Raw genomic sequence first — 13512 nt, 5'->3', positions numbered from 1 at the left:
TTGGAGAGTGAATACAATTTTTAATGATGTTCAAATCGTTGCTCGGATGAAAGTTATGCAAGAAGCTTGCTCTGTTGGTCCTGCTGGTCCTGCTGCTGTCCACCAAATCCCCAAGAGATTTGGCTTGGCAGTTGCTGGTAGCTAAAGCCCCAAGAGATTCGGTTTGGCTGTTGCTGGAAGCCAACGCCCCAAGGAAGCTGGTTCCAGCGAGAGCTGCAGCCACGCAGGCACTGTCTGTTCCAGGCGGTGTACAGAGGTCCTGGGCACACCCTAGCGAGTCCTCGCAAGCAACGGTTGACAATACGAGGATGGGCATTTTGTCTCACCCAGAGACGGCAACCTGCAGATACATTGCGCTTGTTATTATCCCGCATCGGTACATACTAAAATTGTAACCCGCACAAAAGGGAAACACGTTTTCACAAAAAAAGGTGTGCTGAAGGTGTAAGGATTGAAATTTTCGTTTGACAGGGTAAAGTTCTTGGGCTGTCACGATTTTTTGCGGTTACAAAATCCTCAATACGGAGAAAATACTAACCTATGATTTTAAAGAGCTTACTCTGCCAAAATATAAGAAAACCGTTCCTGATTTTTCCCTGTGGTATGCTCTATACAAGCGAGGCATTTTCTTCAAATTGTGAACGCATGCGTTGCGCCACGACAATAAATATTCCCATCATAATCCAACTGACTACGCATAGAAGATTAACTTTCAAATGAGGCAATGTATTGCGCCAAAAAAGTTTACACTATGATTTGCATGATTTTTTATTACGAGAAAGAACATTATAAAACGTTGACACTTCGAAGATGTAACTAAAAAATTAACAAGTAAAATTTAATAAAATGTAGCTGATCTTAACTAGACGCTTTCGATTTTCTGTGAAGACCTCAAGTCCACTACCCTCTTTACTCCACTTTTAAATCAAGTAATAATTTTTTTCAATGATTCGGCCATTACACCAGAGCAATCTTTCTTGTTCATAAACTATCAGTGCACAAGCGCATTACAAGATTTTTAAAATACCTCGGTCTGTATAAAAACATGTGTACCCGCTCACTCCCACCTCACACATCTCATTTCGACAGCTTCCCATGGGGTACCTTTCAAGCGCACCCAGAATTGCCGTGCTAGAGAGGTCGGAAGCGCAAACGTAAACGTACCGTAAGCGCTACAGTAACGCAACGTAAGCGCTAAGTATTAGAGCCACCATAGTTTAGCAAGCGTGGCCATGAAGCTTTTGGTAACAACTTATACACGAGCTGCATATTCCGGATTACGAGGAATAATACGTCGCGACAGCTGTCGCAAATTTGTACACGAAGTCTTGTATTTCATGAAATATAAAAAAGCGAATAATTGCATTGCCTTCAATATACAACCTGCAAAAATGTTTTACATAGGCAATTCCAATAGAACTATAATAAGCTATTAGTGAAGGTGCATAATTTATTACCAATTTACAATACGACATAGATCTGGTTTGGTGCATGCAAACGCTGTTTTTTTCTTTGTCATTCTTATGTCTCTCGTGGTTTACAGAAGTCAGAATTTTAGAGTACGTCTGTCCCATAAACAAAACGAATATTGCGTACAAATCCAATCTTTAATACAGGTACAAAAAGGAACTCCTACAAGGACCTAAACAGCGATTTAACACATTGTGCCAGCTCTGGCACCTTCCGCGGCTTCAATTCACCACTATACTTACGTGTACCGTTAAGGCCTGTTATCAGGCATCAAATGCCGTGTTCGCGTATTCGTTTTATACCTGTCCCTACACCTCTGTAGTGGTTATGTAGCTAACTGCTGGCGACAATGTGTTGTCCATAATGCAAGTGCGCGGTTTTTTTATCTTTTTATGAGCGTCTTCGCATAACTCTTAAGGGCCGTATAATGAACAGCGTTGAGGCAGACCCAGACTGGCACATACTACATTGGCCGCTATACTATTTCGCCGTTGGGATATTTTGCAACACACTGTGCTTTTTTTTCCCGCAGGGTGCTTTGCCTAAACAGTGTTGTTAAGATCTACTGAATCGCTACGTGAACACCAGCCGCGGTTTTCTTTAATATCATACACCTTATTGACTAAAGTCTCACCGAAGCGGTCATCGTCGAACTGGGCCACCCAGCAGTTGTTGTACTCAGCGAAGGGAACTCGAAGGGCGTGCACGGTGTAAGGGTCTGAAACGAAAAAAGAGTTACTATACCGCATGCCAAAGTTGCCTTTTAATTAAAAGAGCAGGCAGTTGAAAATTGAACTTGCATTTATTTCTGAGAGAGATACTTTGCTGCAAAGAAGAGTAAATAGATCCTTGCTAGGATTGCGCTTAGTCCGAATACTCCTCATTATTATAACAGCTTCCTCGAAGCGATGTTAACTGCCTGATTGCCTGAGCACGGCCAATCTTATCTGCTTATCTGAATACCCTGCTTATCTGAATACTGCTTATCTGAACTGCTTATCTGAATACCCTAACGGCAGTAGGTATTATAACAAGTCCGGAGCAGTCGAGAGAGCAGCTCACCTGATGATAACTGCGTTTATGGCCACTGCATTCAAAGTCGTATTACTGTTTCAACGAATGCTATGGCTTACTCTGGTGTAGGGAATAAAACATCCAACGATTAACCACGCTAGCAAGCAAAATGCATTCAGTAGTTTTAGCTGTCAGTTATTGTGGGCGGACGAAAATTCTAAGAATAACCATGCCACCCAGTAAACATATGCGTTCAGCAGGTAACAGCAGCGTATTTAGTGTTAGAAATTAAGGTACTGTTCGTAGTGATCTTTTTGGTTGTGTTCTTAGTGGTTTAAATTAGTAGTCTGCGTAGCAGTCTTGCCCGAGTAGTGGAAAAAAAATGCTGCGAAAATCTACTTCTTCTAGATTTTTTTGTAGATGCACATGATCTTTAAGGGCTTCAATTTTGCAGAATTTGGTTTAGTGTGACAAAGTTTAGCTATGTTGAGCGGAAAATACGGAAATACAAGCAACGTTTTAAGTCATTACTATGCACGCTAAAAGAAATCGCTAGAACGATGCCCCTATAAACCTATATTACAAATGTTTAAGTATAAATGTACGAGTAAAACTCTTATGGTAGCTCTTTGTTGGAAGCGCTCCTTAAAAATATGTTTTTCGACGCACGAAACAGATAAGCTGCGCCTTCAAATTTTCTGATCCTTTCTCAACTGTCTTCGTATCATAATAACGGGGCGGGTATTCAGTAAGTCGGCTGAACAGCCCGAACAATTCTATGTAAGAAGTACGCTTGTCAATGCGTGTCTGCAATTTAGTTTGTACATCACAATATTTTGCCACGGTTCACGTACCGCTGCCGTATTGTAGGACGTAGTGGTCAGGGCGCCCAGTAAACTTGACAGTACAGGTGTCCTGGTCGCTGTGAAAAAAAAATCGAAGATATCCATGAAGTTCACTTCAACGCGCCGCCGTTATATAGTTTAACCGAGTCGCCAACGAATTGTGTGTTTGTTCGTTTGAAATGGTAAGGCCACCATGCGGAACAAAAAGGGACAACAGCAGTTCCCCCAAGTGTCCTTCGCGTATTCTTTGTATCGAGAAACATTTGATGCAGAGGGAAGGCCCAAATTGATAGCATGTACCGACTGTATATGAGAAATCTAGAGGGGCACTGCTTATGCTGCGTACAGTTATGAATGTTACTAATACGGTTTACACCGTTTAAAAGTGATAACGTCCGACAGAGTATCCTAGTCACCACTTTCTCAACGTTCTCCCTGCTTTAGGTTACGGCTTCCAGGGCACTCCTGCATTCGCACGATGATTATGCCAGGTATTTTTCGGTTGAAAAAAAGAAGCCACTAATAGCTGTTGACAGTTTGGAGGCAAGTGAGAGAGGGCGACCTTTACGCGGTAGTTGGAACGCGGCGACAAAAGATGTTCACAGCGAACACGAAGCAAGGGAGGACGCCTGGTAAGCAGCCTGTTTTGATAGAAATATCGTCGTCCACACGCCAAGTTGCCTTTGTTCTATCCAGAGCGACGAAGTAGACGGCGCGGACACGGGAGCCTGGATAAACAGTGGATTCGATGACAATCGCCGGTATCCGTACGCAAACCCTATCATAGCCTTGCCTCATTTTCTATTTAACCAAGCGGCCATTCTGCCTCCTCCTTGACGTTGCGTTTTAGCTAACTATTTTATTTGAAACTCAAAATTAGAGGACCTCCGAAATGAAACGCGATTCCAGTTTCTGGCGTCTAAACTACACGCATCATAATTGATTCTCTGCACCTCGTCTATACACCATCTATACCGTAGTACTGTTGGATATGCGGTGGTGAGTAAAAAAAGTGATTGTTTAAAAATATCAGTGGGTAAGCATACCATAGTATGTACTCTATATGTTTATTTAAATTTGGCACATACTTTTGGTATCACTCGAATGCGATTGGCACAATGCTAAATGCGTCACCGATGGTGTGCTGCGTTGAGCTGCAGCGGGCTTTACTTTTCTTGGGTGAGTATTAAACATCTGCTCAAGTATTCTGTTTTGGTGTCCTCAAAATACCGGCGGGGACCTTGTTATCCTTGCGAGACACGCAAAATTGTTTACTGCTGCCTATTGCGGAAAAGGTCTAAGAAAAAAACATAAAAGGGTTACCTAGGACAAAGCAATCTCCTTGATGGTATTTGAGCCCCATATTTTTTGTGATGCAAGGCGATATTTCTCAACATAAGAACCACGAATTTAAATCAGCGATTGCATCGTATCAACCCTGAATTCTGTAATGACGCTATCAATTTTTTATACTAAAGCTCACTCCCTACTTCGAGTTTGGTGCCAGGAAACCGCCTCTCAGATTGTAGCCTCCAACTTCACCCCTTAAACCTAGTAGTCTTTTCGGAACATATACATAAAGATCGCAATATCAGCACGTAGTATCATTTGATGTGTGTTCATTTTTCTTTCCACGTCAAATTTCCAATATTCACGTCCTCCGCAATTAAAGTCTAAGAAGCCGTCTTCAGAAAATATAGTCATACAATTGCAACACTCACAACATGTGACAACTTTGTTGTTCTCTTTTTGTATACAGCTCAAGGTAGAGAAAAACCATATATGTTGATTACGGCCGCCATTTTGCCTGTATTAGGCCCCAATATTTCGTTCTTGGTCAACTTCTAAATGGCAACTATTTCACGATTGTTTTTATTTTTGTTAAAAAACCTACGTCGCAGCGATTGACGGATAAGAAAGGCCACAAAATTGGAGGACGTGCGCTTTACCATCTAGGTACTTCGAGATGACAGCTTATGGAGAAGATAAATCCTACCATGCTGCGCCAATGTGAAGAGCATACAACTCAATTTCAATCGGTGGATTTAGGCCGTAGATAATATCAACTCAAAGTATCTATGCATGCTTCCTAGTGGTTACGGAAGAGTTCCAATAGGTGTAACTCAGAAAATCTGGCGGTATAAATATATTAGGACAAATTAGCAATATTAGACCAGCAAACAACAAACAACACAAATATCCTATAATAACCCTATTCTTACCCGTGCGACCGGATAAATAGGCGCACGTAGCCCTGATGAATTCCGCTAATGCGGGTAAGGTACGTGGGTACGGTAAGTTGCGGGGCTTCGCCAGTGGAGGCCACCAGGTAGCTGTTCCTGATCGTCGCGAACACCTGCAAAATACTCCCGCAAATTAGTGGCGGAAATTTTTCAGAGTAATGACTCAATGAGAAAAATTACGCCTAAGCCCTTCCTCTGATGCATAAATTAAAAAAAAACATGGGTACCCACAAGTGTTATAATTAGGCCTTTATCTTCATATTATGCTTGTCGCTCCACATGAACAATTTCTTTCCGCAGTCCACGGTAAAAAGAATGCGTTGCACTCGTAATACTTACAGTTGAAGCACTGCATTGCGCACTGGTGAAATCGCTGCACACGTAGGCGCTAGCCGATGCAGCCAGGAGCAGACACCCAAGGGATGCCAATGAAACCGACATTCTTTTTCGTCAATGCGACCAGAACTTAGAGGGGAGGAAAGACTTCGAGGTGCTTAGTCACTCTGCCCCACCGCTTTTATAGAAGACCTTCCCCAAGCTTGCACAAGTAACAAACAGAAAAAAGAGATGATTATGTAACACGAACGCAGCGGCCACTTGTCTTATTGTATTCCGTTTTGTTTTATGTTGCGATGTTTATTTAGATATGCATTGTCCATCGGATAGCCAGTTCTATTTCTAATGAATTTCTCTGTTTGCCTCTCGTACATCTCATGTAACCTACTGGGCATGAAATGGAATTCAGAACTAAATTTGAATAAAATTGAGCAGCCTGTTTTTTTACACAGAGAGTTTCTCTATCAGCCTATTTTAAAAATCGAGAAAAGAAATTTTTTTGCATGTATTGTTTTATTCGAAGAAAGAACATTTTCTACCTGGGTCTAACTGCAGTAAAGTCCCTGCATACGCACCTCTGGAGTATATCTTCCAAAATGTTATACCTCAAGAAATGTGACGTGTAAACGCGCTTTGCGCCACTATAGAAAACTGTTTGGTTGTGGCTGAAGTTAACGTTGCCGTCCTCAGTGGTTGGCCCCACGAAATGGCACCAAAAAGCCGTACATGGACCTGCCGCCTTCGCAAATGTTAACCAATGGACGCTAAACAAACCACGAATCACAAAACACCTGAATCTTAATGAAGAGCAGCGTCGAGTAGATCTAGCAGTTGTTGGAAATGAAGCGCCCTTTTTCTTGCTTTAACGGGACACTGAAATGAATTTGTAAAGCGCCCGTTTTTGCTTGCACTGCGTAGACTGGCTGCAATTACACACTTTTCATCGTGTATCCGGTTGATAAGTCGGTAAGTATTTTATAACGCCCGAAAGAAAAAAAAACTACCGTGTTCCGTCGGCGTCGGCAGCACCAACTAAAGGCTTTGACGTCGGGATGAGGTGCACCGTGATTGGACGAAGTCAAAGGATAGAATTCAAACAATTTTCGGTTCTGTGAAACAACAGGCTTGCCATCTGACGTTATCGTTGGTTGGCATTTTGCGCTATCTCAATAATCGCCATAACGCGCTACTGCCATCTTGTCAGCTCTAAAGTGCCTAAGAGACGCCTTCTAGGACAGCTTGGAATCGCAGCAATCACTAGCCGAGGCCTATGCAGTGGATGGACGCCCTCCGCCTCACCGCAGAGGCTCCAATGCCATGCGCTGTTCCCCCATATTTGGAGCGTGCCTCACTAAAGCCTGTATTGTAGAAAGCGTGTTCGCACCAGGCAAAGGTTCTCGTTATTCTGGTCTGTGCCCACTGCCTGCAAGCAGTGGGTGCTTACGGCAACAGCACCCCAACAAGAACTCGCTAGCGCGTCTGTGAGAGTAGGCGCGCGTTCTGCGAACTCGCTCGTGGAGCAGTGAACGTTACGGCCCGAAAATGGTGAACTCAATGGTGAAGTCAGCCAGCTGTGGTAACGTGGTTCTTGCACCCGGCCGCGGTTCCGCATAAAGACCCCGTGCCCCCTAAAACCACACCTTTACTGGGAGTCCTGTTCCACCAAGGTCCACTCCTCAGCCGATCCGGCTGCGCACACCGAGTCCATCTGAGTCCGCCATGTTCTAATCTCGATCATGTCGCGCCACATCTTCACTCTCATCCGACACGTGTCCAGCCCGTGGGATTGTCCCCCGCCACTATTGCTGGGTTACCACACTCGAGAACGAAAAAAATCAACTTACAAAAAAAAAGAATGCGACCTTGGGGAATCGAACTTGCGACTTGCAAAATAACATATCTAGCGCTCCAGACCACTCGGCCACGGGCCAGCGCCGTAGTTCTTCGAAACCTATATTATATATAATGTATAGCCAGTTTACTCTTTTGTTTAGTTCTAGCATTTCAAGCAGCTTAGGTGACTATTTTTGTAAAGCGCTCGTGCAGCAAGCGTCCCCCGAATCTCTACAATATCTCACGTCTAGGAATTGCATTCTTTATAAGAAAAAGATTTCGCAGATGTGTGGTCGCGCCGCTGACCGCTGTGCTTGTTCATTCCTGCTTCCTAAATTTAGGCTGTACAGTAAAAGTTTCAGTTTTTATTTTCTTAGTACTTATATTGACTTTGCTCACTGATCTCCCACCTTCAAGTGGGCTTAGATTTTTCTACTAGCGTACCAGTCAGCGAAGCATCGCATGTGTGCTTGTGCAGCGCTTCTGTGGAACGACCTGAACTTGGAGCATGATACATTGTAAAAACTAACAAAGTAAACAAACGCACATTCGTCCGTTCACAAACGTGTGGGGGCTTAGTTTCAACTAAGCGAACGAATTGCGACGACCCGTCGGTGGCCGGCGGACTAAACGCTGGGCCGACTGACTCTGTCAGAAGGTCGGCGAGCCGTGCAGTCGTGCAGCCAAGCCACGTCATCACCTCCTGACGTCACACGAAAGCGCCAGAGAAACTGGGCGACGATGCAAACAGGAGTACAGCATTTTAAAATTGATCTTTCTACTAAATAAATTCGTGTAAATGCACTCAGAGTGGTTGACACATGGCCGATCGACTTCGGACTACAATTTGCGCTAGTAATACCGCAATGTTTACAAATCACTTCAGTGTCCCTTTAAGTGGTTTGAGAGTACAATTCGATACGCATTAACTGGCAGAAGTGAAGGTTTTGTTTCCTTTTAAACAAATCGGCTCTAAATATCGTTGTTGTCTGTGTTCTTGTTGATCCACTTGATGATAAGTAATTAGATCAAAATATTTTACGTCTCAGTAAATGCGAAGTAAGACCGTTTTCGTTGTCGGATTTACCTCACATTGTTCTAAAAGTATGTTATGTCAACAGCGAGCAGAAGGGGAGTAAGTTTCCCGACCATGACACTCACCATTCATGACACTTGTTGAGTAGATAATGATCATTACTGACCATAAAAAGAACATATTGGACATATTAAAAGTAATGGTCATTACGTACAAATATTTTCACGCGATTACAGCAAATTCAGCTGGTGAATGTGTGTCGTGACGTAATCACATCTATCGGCAAGTACCGATAATCACAATAATCGACACGTAATCCGTTGATAGAAATTGATGAATCTGTACCACGACTCAATCAACTAGCTTCAAAATATGTTCTGAGACTCTAAACCCGATATTACAATATTATGCAATGCCTTTCGCGGTAATGCATCTCTTTGAGTGATAAGACACCAGTCATTGTTTAGTAAACATTCTAATCTTCGAGGTAATGATTACACCGGTTTAACTAACCAGCAACGTCCAATGTCTCGCAGTTTTTTAAAGAACCTAAAGTTGATTTGTGCCCACCAAAAGGCTTCGTCGCCATATGCAACGTGTTTGTGAAAAACCAGCAAGCATTGAAGGGTGTCTGAAGTGATCAACAAATAAATCATTCGGAGGCTAAGAATTTTTTAAAAATTGGGGCAGCATGCACTAGTGGTGCAAGGCTGGACAAGCAGCAGAGCTGGTGGTCGGCATAGCTTTTTCCCACACTGACAGTGGATCCCGTGAGAGAGGGACCAGTACGCTATGCGCATTCCTCGTACGGCGAGCGGTAACGCAGGAGAGCTACGATCGACAATTACCACAGCCAAGACGTCGTCGCTGCCGACTGAGTCAAGCCCCCTTACGTTGCCTCCTTCCGACACACTCACGGCTTTCGCGTCTTAACGACCTGCCCCGGAATTTCCAAGCTCAACCAACAAAAAGGTAAGGGGGCAACACAATCGCCTCCACCACTACGGGGGGAGACCTGTAGCAGCCGGCACACCACGCGGACGCCGCGCCGAAGATGACGACGACTTGGCAGAAGCTCCTCACGTGGGACAAATGAGCGCACAAGCCTCGATAACACCGGAAGCTTCGCATGAGGCGGACGCTCGCATGCGCTCAGTATTGTTTCCTAAACTTACTCAGCAGACCTCGTGCCAGGTACCTCGTGTCGGGGGAGCTTTCCTTTGGTATTTTTTGCTCACGCCAACAAACCAAGGTCGAGATAAACAGCTGTACTCTTAAAATGTCAAGTCAAGCTCCTAGTTTTACCTTTTCTTGATGTTATTCAGCCCCCCCCCCCCCCCTGCCAGCCCGCTGAAAAGTACAAAGCTCGTTCCGCTCACTCGCCCTCGCCAGGAGCTCCCTGTTAACCCCCGTGTCAAGTGGCTCTTACTCTGCGTGAGGCAGTGGCCTACTCGTGTTCGGTGTGGCTGTTTCTGTTTCTCGGCGCACGCCAATTTAATAAGAAACAGCTCTTTCTGGCCGTATTCAGGAAGGGTGCGATCTTTGGGACAGCCACGTTTTTGTAGCACACGCACTGGAACTCTAGTGTGCGATCAAGCGAGGTCTCTCTGAAGGTGGTGTTGTGAGCCCGACATTGTTCAATATATGCCTCATCTGCATCACACAACCACTACGTCAGCGAGTTCACATCTCGCTGTATGCCACCGACATCTGCATCTGGGCTTTGGACAGAAATCACAGAAAGAAACGAGTAAAAGCACGGAAGGCTCTGTTCGCCATAGAAAAATACCTCTGCATCTTGGGGCTGCTTCTGTCTCCCGAGGTGTGCGCTGCCACGGCATTCACCAAGCGCGATGTATCTGGATACCCACTGGAGATATATTGCGTGCAGACACCCTACGTTTGCAATCACAAATTTCTAGTCATTACATTTGACCATTTGCTGTCCTGGGCTCCCCATATCAGGTGGCTAAAGGAGCGTCTGCTTTTGTTCGTTCACGCATGATGACAGGATGCACCTGGGACTGCTCAGTGTCAGAAAACTTGCGACTATAAAAATCGCTCTTCGTAGGCCTCTTGCGATATAGCCTTACGGATTACATGCTGCGCCCAGGACAAACATGACGGTTCTGGAAGGCTTGCAAGCTCGAGCATTGAGAACATTCCTGACCTTCCAAAATGCACCTTCCGATAGGGACTATATGTGAGGTAAGGGGCTTTTCTGCGACAACTCTCCATTCAATTCAAAAGAATTGCTCCGTACTGGCCTTCAACAAATTTCTCGATGCTGTGCTCATCCACTGGCTGCCGCTTCTACATCTCACGTGGTGCACGTCCAGCCGTCTAATTACGCCAGACCAAAGTTGCCTGCAACTCCACCGTGTTTGTACGTGGCATGGGTTGTGTGCACCACTGTACCTGGAATAGGCAAAACGTCGTCTATGCCCGCATCACCCTTGACATATATTGTGCTTAAGCATATCCAAACCTGTTATCTGGACCACATGCAAGTGTAGACGGATGCATCTCTGACTTCGGCCTCTTGGGCAATCGGCGCATGGATTCCGTCAGCGGGGCGATTGAAGAAAAGCTCAGCCACAGAACATCGTCCACCGTCACTGAGCTAGCAGCTATTAGAGAAGCACTTCTTTGCATAGGCGGAAGTCCTGCACGGCGGTGGGTAATTATTTCCGATTCCCGGGCAGCCTTGCAACTACTAAATGAGCCGCCTTATTGTCGCAACCAACTTGTCTGTGATATCAATGCAATATTTTCATGAGCGGTACGCGCACGACATGAAATTTTCCTTCAGTGTTTACCATTTAATTCTGGTATAAAGCGGAACAAGGTATCCGATGCGGCTGCCAGAGAAGCCCACGACCTTTCATTCAGCGTTACAATCCCGTTGTCAACGCAGATAGCAAAGTAGCTGCAATCAACCAAGATGGCAACTCTAAATGCCGAATTTTCAGGATCTTCTTTGATGTTATGGGCATCCTAGTGTTATAGACACTAAGTGCGGTTTACGGCATACGCGGGGTCTGTCAAAGGGCACCGAAGGCATGTTACACCGGCCTTGACATATTGTTGCATACACCCGAAACTTCTTGTTTAAGCTGGGCTGCGTAAAGTCGCCATTGTGTGCAGCGCTCCACTACCCACAACATTATGCACAGTTTAAGCCACTGCCCGCGATAAGCTAGTCAGCGGGCAACAGCATCGAAGGCACTTGTGCGACTCCGACGTGGAGGTCCTCTAAAACTATCGCACATCCCTGGACCCTGGACAAATCGGGATGAGGCAGTGGTGGGAACAAAAACTCTGCTTACTTTTCTTGCGGAAACAGGGCTAGAAGAGGTTCTGTGAACCCTCTTAACATGTACATTTTATATATGTGCGCATCTCCCCTCGCACACACCTTTGTATTTTTTTTCTTTTCTTTTTCTATTTTCCCCTGTCATCTCAGTGTATTCACGCCATCTTGAGTAGCAAGCCCTACCGTTAGTGGGGCTGACCTCAATCAAATTTCAGTAAAGGTTTCCTCTCTGTCTCTCTCTGTCCAACCATCACGCTCTATTGAACGCCTTGAGCCATGTGCGACTACTTTATTACCAGTCCTGTTGACCGGAAAGGCGACGTAATCAAAACGGTGCAAACAGGCCATGACGAAGTATAGTTCGATTGGTAACACACACACACATACATATATATATATATATATATATATATATATATATATATATATATATATATATATATATATATATATATATATATAAGGAGTACACAGTCCCCCAGATAGCCGAATTAGTAAGGCATTCGACATGTAATCGAAAGGCGTGGGTTCGGTCCCCACTCTGGGCGCGTGTTTTTCTTTCTTTCTTCTGTATATTAAAAAAAAATGTGTATTTCATTAACCGTAGTGAAAAAGAGAAAGAGCCTAACCACACCCCTATGCCTCCTTTGGCGTTGTAGACTGCTGACGTATCTTTCTGTATATATATATATATATATATATATATATATATATATATATATATATATATATATATATATATATATATATATATAGATGTGTGTGTGTACGTGTATGTGTGTGTACTGTACTAAAAATACCTGATCTGAGTCGTGTAATCCCTGCAAGTGTCCATTTTATGGACAATCGTAGTGAAGGTCAGCCTATTAACCATCCCCGAATCTCCGCGTCAGCATGCACCATGGATCATGGGGAATCTCCATCAGACGGTGAACGTGTGGCTAGAATGAAGACGTGATGGTGTTCGACAGGCTGGGATGGGACGCGCCTCTCATTTCTGACCTCTGCGGTAATTAAACAACGAGGAATCTGATAGAGGTTGCAGGATTACGGTGAATAACCCAAATGCTTGGTTTTTGCAGCCGAAAGATTCCCAAACTTTTCCGCCAACCATCCTCGTCGACGCTGATCATCAACCATCCTCAGCAATCCCACCTGTTATCTCCTGTTATCTACGCAGGTACCATCCTTCAGCGTGATACCACACTCTTCAGCGGCCAAGGTGAAAATGACGTTGAGGACTGGTTATCTTCGTTCAAGCGTGGGAGCGTCTTTTACAAGAAGAATGACAGCGCAGAGCTGGAAAATTTTACCTTCTACTCCACAGGCATTCGTGGTGTAGGAATAGCTATGACGATAATAACAGGAGGGCTGATTTTGTGACCAGCTTTCCCAAAGTATTCAACAGAATGGCTATTC

At 44.5% G+C, this 13512-nt stretch overlaps 1 protein-coding gene across 1 annotated transcript; it reads right to left on the bottom strand.

Moving 5' to 3' along the window:
• Positions 1–6081, bottom strand: LOC144146868 (uncharacterized). The gene is made up of 5 exons (XM_077678828.1): positions 5912–6081; positions 5552–5685; positions 3339–3406; positions 2105–2188; positions 1–340 (listed from the first exon to the last, which is right to left on the bottom strand). Exons 1-5 carry the CDS (start codon positions 6011–6013, stop codon positions 54–56), a joined length of 675 nt encoding a protein of 224 aa, XP_077534954.1. The 5' UTR covers positions 6014–6081; the 3' UTR covers positions 1–53.
• Positions 6082–13512: the final 7431 nt, after the last annotated feature.

The sequence above is a fragment of the Haemaphysalis longicornis genome, unplaced genomic scaffold (genome assembly GCF_048455015.1).
Source record: "Haemaphysalis longicornis isolate Haplotype H1 unplaced genomic scaffold, Haemaphysalis longicornis Haplotype H1 scaffold_7, whole genome shotgun sequence".
NCBI lineage: Eukaryota > Metazoa > Arthropoda > Arachnida > Ixodida > Ixodidae > Haemaphysalis > Haemaphysalis longicornis.
The sequence above is the reverse complement of the archived record's forward strand: the minus strand, read 5'-3'. Positions and strand labels throughout refer to the sequence as shown.

Excerpts from the sequence above, each read along its gene's own strand:
- LOC144146868 (XM_077678828.1), bottom strand. The coding sequence starts at position 6,013 with ATGTCGGTTTCATTGGCATCCCTTGGGTGTCTGCTCCTGGCTGCATCG. Across the intron at positions 2,189-3,338 it reads CGTCCTACAATACGGCAGCG|ACCCTTACACCGTGCACGCC; the intron begins GTACGTGAACCG and ends TTTTCGTTTCAG. Across the intron at positions 341-2,104 it reads GTTCGACGATGACCGCTTCG|GTTGCCGTCTCTGGGTGAGA; the intron begins GTGAGACTTTAG and ends ATGTATCTGCAG.